We start from the raw sequence: 18,699 nt of genomic DNA on the forward strand, positions 1-18,699 counted from the left end.
GGGCGGCATCTCTATCCACCACAGGACCCCCCTCTATGTGGTGGATGGCAATCTGAATGGAATCCGCTATCTGAATGAGATTATTCGGCCGTTGGTTCTCCCAGGCCTTCAGCAGATTGGCAGCGGGGCAGTTCTGCAGGATGACAATGCCAGACCCCACTGCGCCATGGTGGTAACGGACTTTCTCAGACAACAAGGTATCGCCAGGATGGATTGGCCAGCATATTCGCCTGACTTGGCCCCAATAGAGTACGCCTAGGACGAATTAGGCCAACCTTCATGATCTGGGTCAACTTCTTATGGCAGAGTGGCAGGCCATTCCCCAAGAGTTCTTCAGACGTCTGATCAACAGCATGAGGCAACGATGTGTCAAGTGTATTCGCGCCAGGGGTGGATTCACACACTATTAAATGAATGTTCTAATGTGTAAAATCCATGTTTGACAACCTTCAACTTTGACAGCATGTCATGTGACTTTCTTGTATACAGTGACGTTTATTTGTGGTTTTTTGTAAATATGGAACAATAAATAAAAAATTTGGTGTAGTTTACATCATCAATCTAATACACTCTGAAACTTATTTGGTTATAAATTTTTGACCCTTAAATTCTTTTGAGTAGTATACATTTATTTTGACAATATTTTTAAGGTGTTTTTGTTGTTGTTTTTCAAGTTTTAATTTTTAATCTTATATATGTCTTGTGCACATTTATATGTAGCTGAGCATATTGGTGGGTGGAAGCATATCGGATAGCAAGAGGTTACGGATGGATGGATGGATATTGTGAAATAAAAATACATTTCACTCATGTAACTGTATATTGATATATACACAGATTTGTAGGTTATAATCAAAACAAATTATGACCTTATCAATAAATTATTTAATTTATATATCAATTTCTTTTATTATAAGATTTGTACTTGCTATAACACTACCTTTCTACTTTTAGTTGGGCCCTACATTTCATGAGATTACATGTACATTACAATTACTAGTTGTAGGGAAAGCATAATTTTTTTAAAAAAAGATTTCTTTATTCTATTTTTCGGGGCGAGACGTAGCCCAGTGGTAAAGTGCTCACTTCATACGCAGTCGGTTTGGGATCGATCCCCGTCAATGGGCCCATTGGGCTATTTTTAGCTCCAGACAGTGCACCACGACTGGTACATCAAAGGCTGTGTTATGTGCTATCCTGTCTGTGGGATCGTGCATATAAAAGATCCCTTGCTGCTAATTGAAAAGAGTAGCCCATGAAATGGTCGACAGCGGATTTCCTCCCTCAGTATCTGTCTGGTCCTCAACCATATGTCCGACGCCATATAACCGTAAATAAAATGTGTTAAGTACATCGTTAAATAAAATATTTCCTTCCTTATTCTATTTCAGGTAGTGCTTGATTCCATGAAGTACAGAAGTCATTTGACAGATCTGGGAAAACTATGGGTTTGTAACAGTAGTATCTATTTCACTAATTTAATTCGTCTTACTTGTTATGTACTGTCTGTCTGTATTGTCCTCTTGAACAACACCTTGTAATGTGTCTGCGTGTTGTGTTTTTTTTTAAACTGCTTTGCGGAGTGACATTAAGAAATCAATTAAGTGGGTGTTTTTATTAAGTTCATGTCGTATTGTTATAAAATGTTGTTTCTCACTTGATGAGCTGTGTCACAGTGCTCCGTGGCAGAGTCCCCAGTGAACTGCTAAAGTACTTTTAGCACGATCATGGTAATTTGACGAGAAATAAAAATATTTGCTAATTTCAATTTGATCACATTTTCAGCAATATTTGTTTGTCTAGTTTAATTATACAACATTTGTATGCTTTGGTGTGTATGTTAGTGTGAGAGAGGGAGTGAGAGGTGGAGAGAGAGATAGAGAGTGGAAGAGAGAGAGAGAGAGAGAGTGAGAGAGAGAGAGGGAGTGAGAGGTGGAGAGAGATAGAGAGGGGAAGAGAGAGAGAGAGAGGAAGAGAGAGAGTGAGAGTGAGAGTGAGAAAGAGAGAGATATTGTGTGTGTGTGGTATTGTTTTGGTTTTATTTTTGTAAGTCTTTATTGGCTCAGAGTCATATGGTAATGTTAATTAAGGTTTGGGAGCCTTAAATAATTACTGTACCTACAGTTATTCTATAGGTAGACAATTTGGAAGCGAAGCACTCAAAGATTAAATTATGTGTTTTATTTTTAAATTGTTGTATTATTACTTTTTTCTTTGCTGTATGCCATTTGTAGATCAAACCTAATTGAATTCAATTTGCTAACTGAGAATCAAATGCATACATGTTCATCGCAACGGCTGTAATTCTAATTATCGTGGAATCAATAAATTAATTTCTGATATACAGTATCTGACACTACATTGTGTATTGCATGACTGTATTAATTTACTTGGAAGCTTGATACACAGCCTACTCCTAGTAATTGGATGAAAATACTGGATGCCAGATAGGATTTCTTTTCTGTTTTTTTTCTTCTTTTTTTGTCACTTTTGACAAATTGAGTTTAGTGTGAAAAGAACCTTAACCCCCCCCCCCCCCCCCCCCCCCCCCCCCCCCAATCAATTTTATAATTGTATGAGATTTTATAAAAAAAAACTATGGCTGAAGAGGTTGTTTTGGGTTTTTTTTGCAATGTTCCAGCACACTGTTTAATCTGGTGTGGTGGGTGTGTTTGTGTGTGTGTGAGAGAGAGAGAGAGAGAGAGAGAGAGAGAGAGAGAGAGAGAGAGAGAGAGAGAGAGAGAGAGAGAGAGAGAGAGAGAGAGAGAGAGAGAGAGAGAGAGAGAGAGAGAGAGAGTGAGTGAGTGAGTGAGTGAGTGTGAATGAGAAAGTGCGAGCGAGCGAGCGAGCAATTGTGCACTGAAAATGGGGTTTCTGCCATGTTTAGGCACATTATTTAACTAGAGGCCAGTATGTGTATATTATGAAATGGTGGTTCCTGCATTGTTTCCACATGTGGTTTAATTAGAGACTAGTGTGTGTGCGCGCGTGCATGCTGAAATGGGTGGGGGGGTGGGGGGTGGGGGGGGTGTCCTGCATTGTTTCCACATGTGGTTTAATTAGAGGCTAGTGTGTGCGTGCACGCGTGTGTGCTGAAATTTGGGGGGGGGGGGGGTTCCTGCATTGTTTCCACATGTGGTTTAATTAGAGGTATATGTGTGCAGGAATGACTGAGACACTTAGTTTAGAGTGTTAACGAAGACATCAGCTGCTGCCACTTAAGTCATTGTTATAATTAGCAGCAAGGATTCTGTTATATGCAGTTTCTTACATAGCCTCAAAAAACCAAGTTTAAGTGAGCTCGGTGGTCTAGTTGATAAGCTGCTGGACAATCAAGCTGACGACTGGTTCAAATCCCATCAAAGCTGGCTCACACATTCATTCATCTTTCTCATCTATCACCTTCTGCCTATCATTCTTATTATCTTAATATAAAAAACTTTTCAATTTCTCCCATGATTTCAATCTGTTTCAACCCTTTCTGTCAATTTCCTCCGACTCTGTCTTCTGAGCTGTCCACACCAGCACCTACCTGTCTCAACTTCCTCCACGGGTGCTGTCTCTGTGTATTTCCCTGCACCCACCTGGCATCCTCGTCCTCTGCCGCTAATAAAGCTGGTCTGACCCACGGCACTAACTAACAACCGACGGTAGTAGGGGTGCATAGTAGGTGGTTACAAGTGCCTCTTAACAATGCCAGAAGTAACTACTGAACACTCCCCAAAGTGGTCAGACTAAGCCCACAGCTAAAAGCTGATGGAGAATAGCAGGTGTGTGGCACAGATAGCCACAAGAGACCAGCACCTGTCGTGGTTGGAGAGACAAGGACTGGGATGTGGAGGTGGACAGCAAAAGAAGTTGAAAGATAGGAGGAGTTGCCAGATTGGGAAGAAATGAGATGGAATTCAAAAGGAGAGAAAGCAAAGGGGGCAGTGGGATAAAAAAGAAAAAAGAAAAAACCAGTTTAAAATAAATTTAAACAATAGGGTTCCATCACAGCAAGTGCCCTGCAACCTGTATATAAAATACTGGTATCTACTCTACTTGTACTGACAGTCTGTGGAGAAGAGAGTAAAAGATCCATTGATGTTATTTGATAGGAGTGGCTTACATGTAGGTGGTGCCAGCTGGTGTCTTACATATTTTCTAGACCTTCATGTACAGGTAATGTCAAAATATTCAGGGATAGCTCCAGGTTCATAGAAAATTTCACCAAATTATTTATCAAACTTCAAAAACTGCAGAAACCTGGGGCCTAATTCACAAAGCTCTCTTAGGCACTGCTAGACAACAAAGCATCCTCTTTGCAAGTCTTTTAGCATTGCATTGCGAGATAGCATAGTTGCGAGAATTTAGTGAATTAGGCCCCTGGATATTTTCTAATAAAATATAAATTGTTTCATGAAATTATTTTGACAAATTAAAATGAAAATCACCAGTTGTTTTTAAAATTCGCAGTTTGCGAATTTGGCGAGTGCCAGAGCTAGCTGTGATGTTAGACACCAAATACTGGTGGTGATAGTTTAACATTTGAAGATGTGTCATTATACATTCCTTTCTATTCTTTCCTTGCCTTTCTTCAGAACTTTTGGGGAAGGGACGTAGCCCAGTAGTAAAGCACTCAGATGCATGGTCGGTCTGGGATCAATCCCAGTCAGTGGGCCCATTAATTGGTCTATTTCTCATTCCAGCCAGTGCACCACAACTGGTATATCAAAGGCCATGATACATGCTATCCTGTCTGTGGGATAGTACGTATAAAAGATCCCTTACTACTAATGGGAAAATGTAGTAGGTTTCCTCTCTAAGACTGTGTCAAAATTACGAAATGTTTGATATTTTTTCAATATCCGATGATTAACACACCAATGTGCTCTGATGGTGTCATTAAACAAAACAAACTTTTAACTTTTCTTCACAACTTGTACATGTAGATCAAATTTGAAGAAAGATTTTAAGAGTTGAATGCTTTCTGGATTTTTTATCATGATACAGTGTTTTAGGTTTTCATGTAGCTGTTTGTCCAAAATGTTCAATATTCTCTATCTAAAACCTACAATATGGTTTCAGCTTATGCTATGCATGTATTCTGAATTGGGACCATTTTAAATTCATTCTCCAACCCTAACTCAGGGAAGAGGGAAGAAAGGAATGTTTTATGTAACGATGCACTCAACACATTTCATTTACGGTTATATGGCGTCAGACATATGGTTAAGGACCACACAGATACATAGAGAGAAAACCCGCTGTCGCCACTGCATGGGCTATTCTTTTTCATTTAGCAGCAAGGGATCTTTTATATGCACAATCCCACAGACAGGATAGTACATACCACGGCCTTTGTTACACCAGTTGTGGAGCACTGGCTGGATAACTCTAGGGTCAATCTCTGTACCCAACCACCAATATTATTATTTCCTGGGCTTTTGTTTTCATTACCCACTTTCATCTCTGGCCAGTGTTATCAAGTGGCCAGATAACATAAAACTGACGGTTGTCATAACACATTCACAAACATACAGTGTTCATAGTGGAAGGTCACTACATAATGACAATGCATCACCATGTCTGATCTGTTTACACTCAGTTGGTTTCATCTGTCACAGTTGATGTGTGGTTGGTTTGAGATCGATTCCCGTCGGTGGACCCCTTGGACTATTTCTCGTTCCAGCCAGTGCAACATGACCAGCGATAGAAATAAGCAGAATTTTTCATTTGTCCACCGGACAGTTACATCGAGAAATCTACTTGTTTTCACCAAATAAATGTTTTGTTTTATTAAAGTACAAGGACTGTATGTTTGATTGCTCAAAATTAAACTGCATTGAAAAGTTTTACTTGTCCACTGGACAACCATTTAGGTACATTTTGCTTGTCCGAGCAGATTTTCACTTGTTAGGACAAACGGACAAGTGCTTATTTCGAACACTGATGACTGGTATATCAAAGGTGGTGGTATGTGCTATCCTGTCTGTGCTAAAGTGCATATAAAAGATCTCTTGCTGCATTAGAAAAAATGTAGCGGATTTCCTATGATGACTATATGTCAAAATTACCAATTGTTTGACATCCAATAGCCGATGATTAATGAATCAATGTGCTCTAGTGGTGTCGTTAAACAAAACAAAACTTCTCTTTTTTTTTATCTGTCACAGCAAACAAAATCAAGTTTTATATAGAAATATATATTATTACTAATTTAAAGCATCGTTCATCTTCAGGGTCACCTAAAGGAAGGATACGGCAGACTGATTGCATCCTACTGCAAGCTGTTAAAACAGAAGCTGTCATTTCACAGAAAGGTACATATATGCAGCTGATTTGTTGGTCTGAAATTGATATGGAGTCAATATATAATTCAGTTAAGTTTAGGCTCTGCATGTTGTGCAATCCTTTTGACTTTTTTTTTCAGATCAATAAAATATCTCAAAACGATTAAGTTTAAATACTGATTGATAGTTGTCTGTTGTCTAATTATACAGGTTTCTAATTCGTCATCATTATATATACCGGTATATATATATATTTTTTTTTTTTTTAATTTAAAAATAAATAAATATTTAAGATGCTTTTTTAAGATAAAATCTTATTGTATATGTTGTAAAGATTTGGAGTAAATATATGGTGAGAATGCTTTTAAAAATGTATAGCAGTTTGTGATTATCTTAACATTATTATGTTAGAACCAATACTAATTTTAAGCTCTATGCGAAATGCATGTAACTGAGAGCTACAGATTAACTATTTCAGAAAATTGCCTCATGAAAATGCATGTCACATACTAGGAGTAGTCATACAGGTTCGTGTAAATACAACTTTTGTTTGTGACATTACCCTTCAAGGCAGTCCTCTGCTAGCATCAACATTTTTGAATGCTATTGACAATAAAATTTATGAAACCCCAGTTATAATTATTTATTTTATGCATCCATCACTGTGTTTGAATTTTGATTGTAGTTTGGGCGTATTCCGGGCAACCTGGTGATGACGGATGAAGTTTACAACAAGATCTGTGGATCAGATGTTAACAGCTAGTAAGTCGTGTAGTTGTCTACAGCAATAATTAAAAAAATAATGTAAATAATGTTAAACTAACCTGGAGCTGAAGTTTCAGTTTATTTAGGAACCGCCTAGCATTATTTCATAGAGACATACAGTCATGCTATTGGTCGCTCCGGCCATAGGATTTCAAATTTTATGGGAAACACTTTCGGTTCCATGCGTGGTGATCATGGGAACCCATCGGAAACTGTTTTGTTATATATATATGTTATTTTCGTTGAATAGTCGGTCGTACTTGATATAATAATCATGGGAAATAAAATTTTGGTTTCGTGATTTTTATCGACACAGTACTGAAATCTGAAGGCCTGTCTCTTCTATGTTGGACACCGATACCTCAAACTTTAATTGTTTTCTGTTTTTGTTTTCACAGAATCTTTACATGGACTAAGATATTAGTTATATCTACTTTCCCTGTTAGATGGTGAGGACTGTACCCTAAGAAATAATGTTACGGAGACGCCTTGAATCCACCATGGGACTCTACTTGTAAGGGGGATATTTAAACAGATGGCCAGCTGCTTATATTATAATTACATTTATGATTTGCATCGAAATTTAATTTCATTCCAATCAGTGCACCACAACTGGTATATCAAAGGCTGTGGTATGTGCTATCTTGTCTGTGGGGTGGTGCATATAAAAGATCCCTTGCTACTAATGGCAAAAATGTAGAGGGTTATTTCTCTAAGACTTACTGTCGAAATTTACCAAATGTCTGACATCCATTAGCCGATGATTAATAAATCAATGTGCTCTAGTGGTGTCGTTAAACAAAAAAAACAAAAAAAATTAAAACCAGCTAAGATGTTAGATTTAAAGAGATAACTATGTGATGATAAGCAGTAATTTGGTGGGAAATAGGAATTTGTAAAGGTTCTAACTTTAGAAAGTTTTCATGAAAGGGGTATAATCTAACAAAATAGCACTGACATCATCCCAAGGTACACACACATGCATTACAACTACAAGGCACAATATTTCATGAGAACCGTTGTTCTGTTCGTGTGTTGGTTACACAACTTTAAAAGCACAAGAACCGCCAATAGGTTACGTGGTGAACAATTACTATATTTACGTAACAGAACAATCAGTTACCTAAGTAAAAATCACTTGAACTGACTTCTGGTTACCTAACATTTTTAAATATTGTACCCTGCATTATATTTATGATGGTCTTCCTAACAAAAACCCAAGTTAAATGTTACATCCCCTTATTCAAATGTTTGTTGGGGGGTTTTTTTGTGAGGAAGGGTGGGTGGATTTGTTGATATTATAGATTCATTAAAACTAATGTCTTGAACTCTGTGTTCCAGTGGATGTTTACATCATGCATCCCCACCCTGTTTGGATCCAGGCCTGTTTCAAAACCATGAATAAAACTGTTCTCTTTGAATTCTTTTCAGTTTTGAATTTTCCATTGACATGTTGGACTATCTGGATGAAATACTCAGTTTTCAACAAGCAGGTAAATAATAATATATAAGATCCTACTGGTCTAACCTGAGGGGACTATAGGTTTCGACTATGTTCTTCTATCTGTCTGTTCGTCTGTCCCATGTATAATTTTCCAGACTTTTTTCAGAATGCCTTAAGATATTGAGCTCAAATTTTGTTTATGTAGCTTTATCAGGCACTGTTACAGATCAAGTTTACTTGCATGATGATTTACCCATTTTTGTCAGAATTATGGCCCTTGAACTTGAAATTTGTTGGGCCTGGTAGGGAAAATATATTGCTTTAGCAATACTCTCAGAATGCTTGTTAACCTCTATACTTTTCTGTTTAATTGTACTCATGTACAAAATATACTTTTTGATTGAAGTTAACAGAAAAGAAACTTCAGTAAGTAGTTTCCACAGACATGACAGTTACTTAAAAAAAAATGATGGAGAAAAAGTTATACAGATTACCTTACAATGCAGAATACACACACTGTATAATAGAAACTAAAAGATAAATTTATTTCAGAAATGGTTGTCTTTTTTAAAAGGAGTTTCTCAAGTAGTTTCAAATCGTATGAAATATATCACTATGTCACATGACTTTTAGCTAAATATATTATGTCACAGTTATACATTGATAAATTAAAGAAAACAAATGAAAACAATTCTTACTACAAAAAAAATACAAATAAATTATACTTTAAAACATTGATAAATTGTTTCTTTCGTCCACATAATGGCATCAATTTCTCCCTGTATCAAAGAATAACATTGAGTTTTGAGTAACATCAAACTGTCATCGTACATTAAATCATATAATAGGAAGTCTTTTATAAAATTTAGTTAAGAAATAAAGTCTTAATATAGGAAATTCTTTCACTATAAGAAATACCCCTTTCATTTGCCTTGGGGTATCCATGTCTGTTTTAAATGAGAAACAGTGAATTGTCTTCATGTTTCCACCCAGAATTAATTAATTTTGTTTGAACATTTTGATTTCTGTACAAAGTTTTAAAATTTACTTACATTGTACTTTTCCCCACAGCTTTTTACCCTGTGGTTTTGCATAATTATTTATTTCTAATTCATGTACTTACTTTTGTTTGACACGCTGCACATGGCTGATGTGCATTTTTGTGTGGGGGTGTTGTTAATCATTCCATCATTCATTCAGGCATTCATTCAGTCATTCCATCATTCATTCATTCCATCATTCATTCATTCATTCATTTCTTCATTCATTCATTCATTCCATCATTCATTCATGTTATCTGAGTAATGTTTTATTTCAGTGTTTGGTTCATTGGACATGTCACGTGCCAACTCCATGACGACATCGGGTCAGTGTCGACTTGCCCCGCTGATTGTCTGCATATTAGACTCATGTCAGCTTTACGATTACCTAGTGAAGTCTCTCTTCAGATTACATTCTAGTAAGTAGTTGTGGTTTAGTAAAAACTTAAAATATTTGTGCAGTTTATATTTATTTACCTGTTCAAACTTTCATAACTTGAAGGCAGTATATACTTTGGTGGCAGAGAATGCAAACATTTAACTTCACTTTCTACTCTGGCTATGCCAGTTGACCATTCCCATCTATTAATATATAAACAGAAATAAATATTGTTTAAAATTATTACTCAATTGTGTTAGTATGGATACCGTTTAGTGAGCTGCATCGGACATTTAATTTACAAAAGATCTTTGGATTTGTCAGATTCATTTGACCATTCAGTCAGAACAGTACAATCGTCCATTTTGGTTTTATATTAGTTAATACAAATTTATTTGATATATTAAACAATTTAACTTGCATTTCAAATCATGAAAACAAAACTAGGTTATGTAGAATTTCAATTTGCACAGATCAAATCAGGTTTAGTGGATGACATAGAAAGTTTTAACATGTCCCTTTATTAATTTATTCTGTGTGGTTTAATGGTCAGGATAAGGGTTTTTGGGGCTTTAATGCTATGTTTTATCTTAATTAAATACTTAAAGTGGTTTTATTACACCAGCTGGCACTCAGAACTGGGGAAATAAATATAATTATTTCTTAGTGAAAACGTTTTATGCATTGGTGTAAAATCCAATATTATTGGACAATTTGACCAATAACTTTGTCAGTACTAAGTTTGACATCATCACGATTTGGCAAAGTGGTTTACTTTGTTTCTATGTACATGAACATGTATGAATTTCAAACGTAGCTGACATAATAAATAGACTAACAAACTTGGTACCAGTTATTATTAAATTTCTCTTGGTACATAAATTTCATTTTTTACCCCAGCAGTCATTCATATTTTCCATATTTTCTCAGTGGGAAATATTCTGCATTGGCCTAATGAACAGTACTATTGGACAATTTGATGCTTACAAACCAATGACCCTGTCAGTACTAAATATGATGTCATCATGATTTGGTAAAAACAAAATGACGTCATGTAGTTTAAAGAGTTTGCGTTTTACGGCTCTCTGTTTTTGGTGTTAAATTTATAACAAAATGTCATTTTAATGCAATTCTTTATAGATTTTTTACCAGAATAAAGAGAACTTTTGTTTTTGAAAATTATCTAAGAACGTGATTAAATTACAAAGTTAAAGCAATACTCAGAACAGTGCATAAAGTGGTTTACATCGTTTCTATACATGTACGTGGATGTTTGTTGAAAATAAAAGCTTTTAGAAAAAAATAGCTGATGTAATAAATAGAATAACAAACTCTGTACCAGTTATTATAAAATATATGTCCCGCATGAAATAATTTTCATTTGTCACTGGCAAAAGCTTGTGGCAACTGAAAATTATTTCACGAGGGACATAAATTATATAATAATTGGTAACTCATTTATTATCCTCTATATACCACCCTGTTTATTATTAACAACTAATAAGATTTAATTTTTTATAGCTGCTATCCCATAGATGTGTGTGTGATACATTGTGTGGTTTTCTGTCTTGTTTTAAATTAGCCTTCAGTCCTGGATGTGGTAAGGGTAATACTGATAACATCTTCAGATTTTATTACTTGCCTTGGAACTGGTGCTACCTTTACATTAAAATTGTTCAGTTTGAGAACACGGTTACATCTTTTCACGGCTTACCTTGTTAAGATGTTTAACATCTAATCATGTTTTGTTTTATTGGTGTGTTGCATATTAATTATTTAAAAGGATTTAATCAGTTTCATCCATCATTAATGCTGTGAAACCTGTCTAAACTGAACCCTGAACATACTGGAATCATGTCAAAACCAGCCCAGTTACCAGGTGCCAAAATGTTTTAATTCTGAAACATGACCCTCTGAACACTGGACCCTGTCTAAATCAGATAAATATTAGGCATGATCCACTGTAGACAGGTTTCACTGTATATACAGGTACATCTAACATTATGTTTATTACGTATCTCGACGAAAGCTACAAACATGTACATGTAGTTTAATTTAAATTTTATATTAATAAATGGTTGTAATCTTAAAGTTTGATGTTCAAAATGAAATTAGAAATAAATGATTTTTCAGAAGTCTGGAACCATGTGCGTTATTCTCGCCACCCCATTTCTGGAGGGTTGCTATCTTGCTTTTGAATTTTGGTGCCATGCTACATGTATTGCATTTTGTCACCCTCTTTTCTCCCATGGCAGTATGTAGGTCAGTTGTAGATCACTCGCCTTAAGTCACAGGATTGATAAGCCTCAGGTGGGCTATTATATGATGGTGCTGTTCCCATCCCATCCAGTGTCCCATGACTAATCCATCAAATGCCATGATATGTACTGTCCGGTCTTTGGATCAGTACATATAAAAGATGTTTTATGCGTCAGAGGTCATGGTATGTACTGTCATGTCTGGATCAATGCATATAAAAGATCCTTTACTGCTTTATGGGTCAACGGTCATGATATGTAGTCCTGTCTATGGATCAGTGCATATAAAATATGCTTTACTGCTTTATGGGTCAATGGTCATGATATGTAGTCCTGTCTATGGATCAGTGCATATAAAAGATGCTTTACTGCTTTATGGGTCAAGGGTCATGATATGTACATGTAGTCCTGTCTATGGATCAGTGCATATAAAAGAGTCTTTACTACTTTATGGGTCAAGGGTCATGGTATGTAGTCCTGTCTATGGATCAGTGCATATAATAAAGTGTCTTTACTACTTTATGGGTCAAGGGTCATGATATGTAGTCCTGTCTATGGATCAGTGCATATAAAATATGCTTTACTGCTTTATGGGTCAACGGTCATGATATGTAGTCCTGTCTATGGATCAGTGCATATAAAATATGCTTTACTGCTTTATGGGTCAATGGTCATGATATGTAGTCCTGTCTATGGATCAGTGCATATAAAATATGCTTTACTGCTTTATGGGTCAATGGTCATGATATGTAGTCCTGTCTATGGATCAGTGCATATAAAAGATGCTTTACTGCTTTATGGGTCAAGGGTCATGATATGTAGTCCTGTCTATGGATCAGTGCATATAAAAGAGTCTTTACTACTTTATGGGTCAAGGGTCATGGTATGTAGTCCTGTCTATGGATCAGTGCATATAATAAAGTGTCTTTACTACTTTATGGGTCAAGGGTCATGATATGTAGTCCTGTCTATGGATCAGTGCATATAAAAGAGTCTTTACTACTTTGTGGGTCAAGGGTCATGGTATGTACATGTAGTCCTGTCTATGGATCAGTGCATATAAAAGAGTCTTTACTACTTTATGGGTCAAGGGTCATGATATGTAGTCCTGTCTATGGATCAGTGCATATAAAAGAGTCTTTACTCCTTTATGGGTCAACGGTCATGATATGTAGTCCTGTCTATGGATCAGTGCATATAAAAGAGTCTTTACTACTTTATGGGTCAACGGTCATGATATGTAGTCCTGTCTATGGATCAGTGCATATAAAAGAGTCTTTACTACTTTATGGGTCAACGGTCATGATATGTAGTCCTGTCTATGGATCAGTGCATATAAAAGAGTCTTTACTACTTTATGGGTCAACGGTCATGATATGTAGTCCTGTCTATGGATCAGTGCATATAAAAGAGTCTTTACTACTTTATGGGTCAACGGTCATGATATGTAGTCCTGTCTATGGATCAGTGCATATAAAAGAGTCTTTACTACTTTATGGGTCAACGGTCATGATATGTAGTCCTGTCTATGGATCAGTGCATATAAAAGAGTCTTTACTACTTTATGGGTCAACGGTCATGATATGTAGTCCTGTCTATGGATCAGTGCATATAAAAGAGTCTTTACTACTTTATGGGTCAACGGTCATGATATGTAGTCCTGTCTATGGATCAGTGCATATAAAAAGAGTCTTTACTACTTTATGGGTCAAGGGTCATGATATGTAGTCCTGTCTATGGATCAGTGCATATAAAAGATGCTCTACTGCTTTATGAGTAGGAGTAGTCTCGGAGGTAGCAGGGGTTTTCCTCACTCTCTCTCTCTCTATCCAGCAAATGTTGAATAACCATACACATATATGTTAGACACCAAATAGCCATAGGTTACAATGTGCTGAGGTCGAACAAATATTTATTTATTTCCCCCCCCCCCGTAAACTCAAATGCAGCTCAGCTGTTGGCAGTTACACCCTGATAGTGTAACACAAAGCTAAGCACTACATTTTTCTCATACATTCATTTGTTTCATTTCATTTCAACTCATTTTCGTACTTATATCCAGTTACAGTTCAAGCATTCTGTCCTGGGCACACACCTCAGCTATCTGGGCTGTCTGTCCAGGACAGTGGGTTAGTGGTTAGTTGGTTAGTGAGAGAGAAGTCGGTGTAGTGGTCTTACACCTACCCATTGAGTTGTTAAAACTCGCTATGTGTGGGAGCCGGTACCGGGCTGTGAACCCAGTACCTACCAACCTTATGTCCAACGGCATAACCATGACACCACCAAGGCCAATTTTCTCATACAACCTGTCTCAGACTTTGGCTTGTCAAAACAAGTGCTTAACAATCTAATGTTGGATTATTAGGAAAACAAGGAGGAATCGGGGAAGACTTTTAACCAGATGCTGCACAAAGTTGGCTTACATGTAACAAGGAAAAGTGAAAGATTTACTTTAAAATTTCTTAAGAAATTGTTTTTTAATACATTTTCTAATTTATTTATTTGATTTAATTAGGCCTAAAAAAATATATGTGTGTGTTTTCGGTTTACTGACCTACCCTAATTTTATGAAGCCAATTTTTTTTTTTAAATCAGCAAACTTGATTTGGAACACCTCGGCCGATTACGATTTCTTGGTTTGATTCGATTTTTAAAAAAAGAAGAGAAAATGTTCACACACCTTTTTTTTTAGGCCATATGTGGTGTGGTTGGGACTTTATTTTGTTTTTTATAACTTCGTGGGGATTGTGACTTGTGCATCTTCCTTTAATTTTCAGCCAGCGAGAACACTGATACATTTTGGTTAAGATCAGCTATGTGGAGTATCTGTAAAATGTTCAGTCATTTTGACTTTGTTTTTATTTGCAACATTTGTACTATAACAATGCTAAAACTATTTTATGTTAAGTCAGTCTAGTTGTTAACACCATCATTTTAATGTAATAGAGACTGATAGGGTGATCAAAAAGTGACCTTTAAGACAAGTGACTGCATAATACAGGTCAGGTTATACTATATTTTAATGATTTAGAAGAATAAAAATGTAGTGTCTTAACAGTTTGCAGCATAATACCTGTTAATTTATATTATATTAGATGATTTGGGAGAATAAAAATGTGGCCTCTTAACACAGGTGGCTTCTAAATACAAGTGGCCACTAGAGCAGGATTGACTCTATGTATCTGGTTATATGTACCTATATGTCAGAATTACAATATTTTAACAGTTTTAACCCTAAGTGCACAAGCATTTACTGTAGTAAACAGTAGGTTGTGTTTATAAGTAACATTAAGACTATTTGTTTATACATGTACAATTAATACCCCAGTCTATTTGTTTGTATATCATGTTATGTACAGTTATGTATATTTTGTTTGGATTCAGATTTATTTATGTTTAATTTAGTGATCTAATTTGTGTAACATTAAAAATAATATTACATTTGTCTTATGAATTTACATGAACGTCATGGATTTTTAAACACTGGAATATAATGTGTAGATAGTGGTGTTTGGTGAATTTACATGTATACTGAATATTTTGTACTACTGAAAATCAGGAAATGTTTACGAGGCTATACAAGATGCTAATATTTCATGACCCTACCTTTAATGTTCTGAAAATCTTTTGTGCAATTTTGTCGGTAATTAACTGAACACACAACAATAGTTACATACTATTAATTGAACCAAAAGGATAGCCGATAACAATAATTAGTTAGCATGCACATTACTGTAATTTTCTAATCAATTTAAGTTATCTGTAAGCTGCATACAACCCCTGCAATTAAGAAAAACGTCCACAGCAAAAAACAAGCCGTGGGAAAAAAAATCTAATATAGTCCACAGCAAAAAACGTGCCGTGGAGAATGAAAAACTCCATGGCATTGCCCATTGCCGTGGGCAGTTGCAGGGGTTGGCATAACATAAAAATTGGTCAACCATAGTATTTCAGCTAGTTCTACAAATTAAAACTTAATCTTTTTATAATTTCTGATATGATGACTTTGCTCAAGTTTTATGTCACTAATGTGTCAGATAATGTACAATGTATGTTATGCTTTACGGTACATGCATGCGTACAAAGTCATGTAGTTCGTAAACTTATATACTGTCTGTGTATTTCAGGTCTTCCCCCAGACACACTGTCTGGCCACAGGGACAGATTTCTGCAGGGATACAAGAAGTAAGTGACAAATCAAACACTTGGTGAACTATATAGAGATTATTATACAAGCGTGTGTGTCGTGCTGATTTTACAAAACTTCTGAGTGTGATAATTTCTTTATTATTCATATTAACCATAATATATATATATATATATTTATAAATAACAAGGACCGTGTTAGAACGTTTCAAACATAACTTGAAGGAGACCATAAATTGATGTGATCTCAATTTCAGAAATGATGTCATTTTTGGTAAGTGATTACACAGAGCTAAGACTGGGAAAGACACATTATCTTATGACATAGCTACCTAAAATGACATCATTTGTTGATCACGTCAAAAGGACACACGTGTGTCATACTTGGTTATATTTCCCGGTATATAATGGGTTGTTATGCTGTTGCTTTGTTTGATATGTGCATTCAGAATCAACAGTCACATTTAAGGAACCTCGAGCTTTCATAGACTGTTGGTTTAAAATGTTTAGAAAAGATTACAAACAGTAAGGGAATAATCAAGTCTTTATTTTTAGATGTTAATATGTGCAGTTTTATAGACTATTTTATATTCAGATTAAGCCACTGATGGTGTAAGCATTTTAGAAAAGGTCACTAAAGATAACAGTAAGGGAAATAATTAAAAGATTTGATTGTTTGATCTAAATTTGTGCAATATTCATACTATTTTTCATTTAGATGCAGCTATTGTTATTCAAGATTGTATTTTGCTCTGATGTATCATAAGAAACCATCTTAAAAGTGCTTTAAATATGTTTTTATTTCTAATTTGTTTTACTGTTATTCATAATGGTTTTCACACTACATGTATTTGATAGAAGGTAAACTTGTATGACTACTTTTTAGTAAAGTTGGGCTCTGTAGAATGATCCTTCTGTTACAGAGCATTGTGATAACATTTACATTTGGCATATTGTAAAAGTCATTGTCACATTTTAATAATATTTTACATTGGCATATTGTAAAAGTCATTGTGATAACATTTCACATTGGCATATTGTAAAAGTCGTTGTGATAACATTTCACATTGGCATATTGTAAAAGTCATTGTGATAACATTTCTCATTGGCATATTGTAAAAGTCATTGTGATAACATTTTACATAGGCATATTGTAAAAGTCATTTTTGTTAGTTTTTAGTCTGCTGCTTTACTATCATTGTGAATTGACATCCATTTTTATATTTTGCAGGTTGAAACAGTTCTACTATAACAGTCATAACCTCCAGTATTTTAAAAATCTAGTCCAAGTCCCATTGCTACCTGATGTAAGGTTGCGTCCTTAACATTTTACATACTGTTAAAGCTGCATTGTCTGGTTTCAATCGTATATAATCAAGTTCTAAGTTCAAATACAAGCATAACTGCACTTTTAATTCACTCGCGAGTTGTCGTCATTAACGCATATCGTCAAATGCTTACTAGCCAGTTAGAACAATTCTCGTCATTTTGTAATACCGAGCGGATTCTAGCAGCCACTTCCTAGCAGCCAATTACGCTAGCAGCCAATATCAGCAGACACGCATGGCGACGTTCTAAACACCGGACTCATACGCCTTTTATAATGTGTGTTGTGGTGTGGTCTATACGAAACTAGTTGGACATCCTATATTACCGTAGTACAGAAGGATTTTTAAAGTGATACTTAAGATATTATAAAAGTACTTAATAAAACGGTTAAGTTGTATTTATACGGATATTAGTAACAATAAGACTGTGAAAATGAGTATTGGTTGTTATTTTGTTTTTGTGTTGTTTTTATATAAAGATACTCTTTAAAACTCTAAAATTCTTAAGTTGTAGTGAATAATAATAATTATCATAACAGTGTGTTTAAAAGTGTGAAATACAGGTAACAATCGAAAGGCGTACGAGTCCGATGTTTAAAACGTCGACATGAGTGTCTGCTGAAATTGGCTGCTAGCGTAATTGGATGCTAGGAATTGACTGCTAGAATCCGCTCGGTTTTTGTAATGCAACAATAGCCGAACCGTACTATTTTTAGCCCAGAGAGAGCCCGGCAAAAGTGTTCCACTTTCAAAATATTGGGTTTATTTTTAACTTGGAAAAGCCAGTGTAGTGAAACGAATTCGGAGTGCGGCGTCTTATATGCACCAAACGTAATGGGATTTTCTGTTCTAAATGCTTAAATAATAAAAATATTCCAGGGAATGCCGCTTTAATAATATGTTTTGTTAAAGATTTAGTTCAGTAATTCATTATGTTTTTTTTGTTTTTTTACTTTATTTAATCTGCTCGTGTTTCATTGGTTTATTTACTATTTTGTTTATATATCAGCTTGTGTAGTAATCAGTTTTGTATTTTAATTTTGTTTCTAAAGCCAATTTTATGT

At 35.4% G+C, this 18,699-nt stretch overlaps 1 protein-coding gene across 2 annotated transcripts in view; it reads left to right on the forward strand.

Moving 5' to 3' along the window:
- Positions 1 to 18,699, forward strand: part of LOC121368432 (huntingtin-interacting protein 1-like) — a 78,439-nt gene that overhangs the window by 22,794 nt on the left and 36,946 nt on the right. For both annotated transcript variants that reach the window (XM_041493162.1, XM_041493163.1), the window contains exons 4-10: positions 1,392 to 1,448; positions 6,225 to 6,305; positions 6,961 to 7,037; positions 8,472 to 8,533; positions 9,803 to 9,943; positions 16,289 to 16,346; positions 17,539 to 17,614. In XM_041493162.1, the coding sequence (XP_041349096.1) occupies positions 1,392 to 1,448; positions 6,225 to 6,305; positions 6,961 to 7,037; positions 8,472 to 8,533; positions 9,803 to 9,943; positions 16,289 to 16,346; positions 17,539 to 17,614 (552 nt within the window). The remainder of the gene's footprint in view (positions 1 to 1,391; positions 1,449 to 6,224; positions 6,306 to 6,960; positions 7,038 to 8,471; positions 8,534 to 9,802; positions 9,944 to 16,288; positions 16,347 to 17,538; positions 17,615 to 18,699) is intronic.

This window comes from Gigantopelta aegis, chromosome 3, assembly GCF_016097555.1.
Source record: "Gigantopelta aegis isolate Gae_Host chromosome 3, Gae_host_genome, whole genome shotgun sequence".
In the NCBI taxonomy this organism is placed as follows: domain Eukaryota; kingdom Metazoa; phylum Mollusca; class Gastropoda; order Neomphalida; family Peltospiridae; genus Gigantopelta; species Gigantopelta aegis.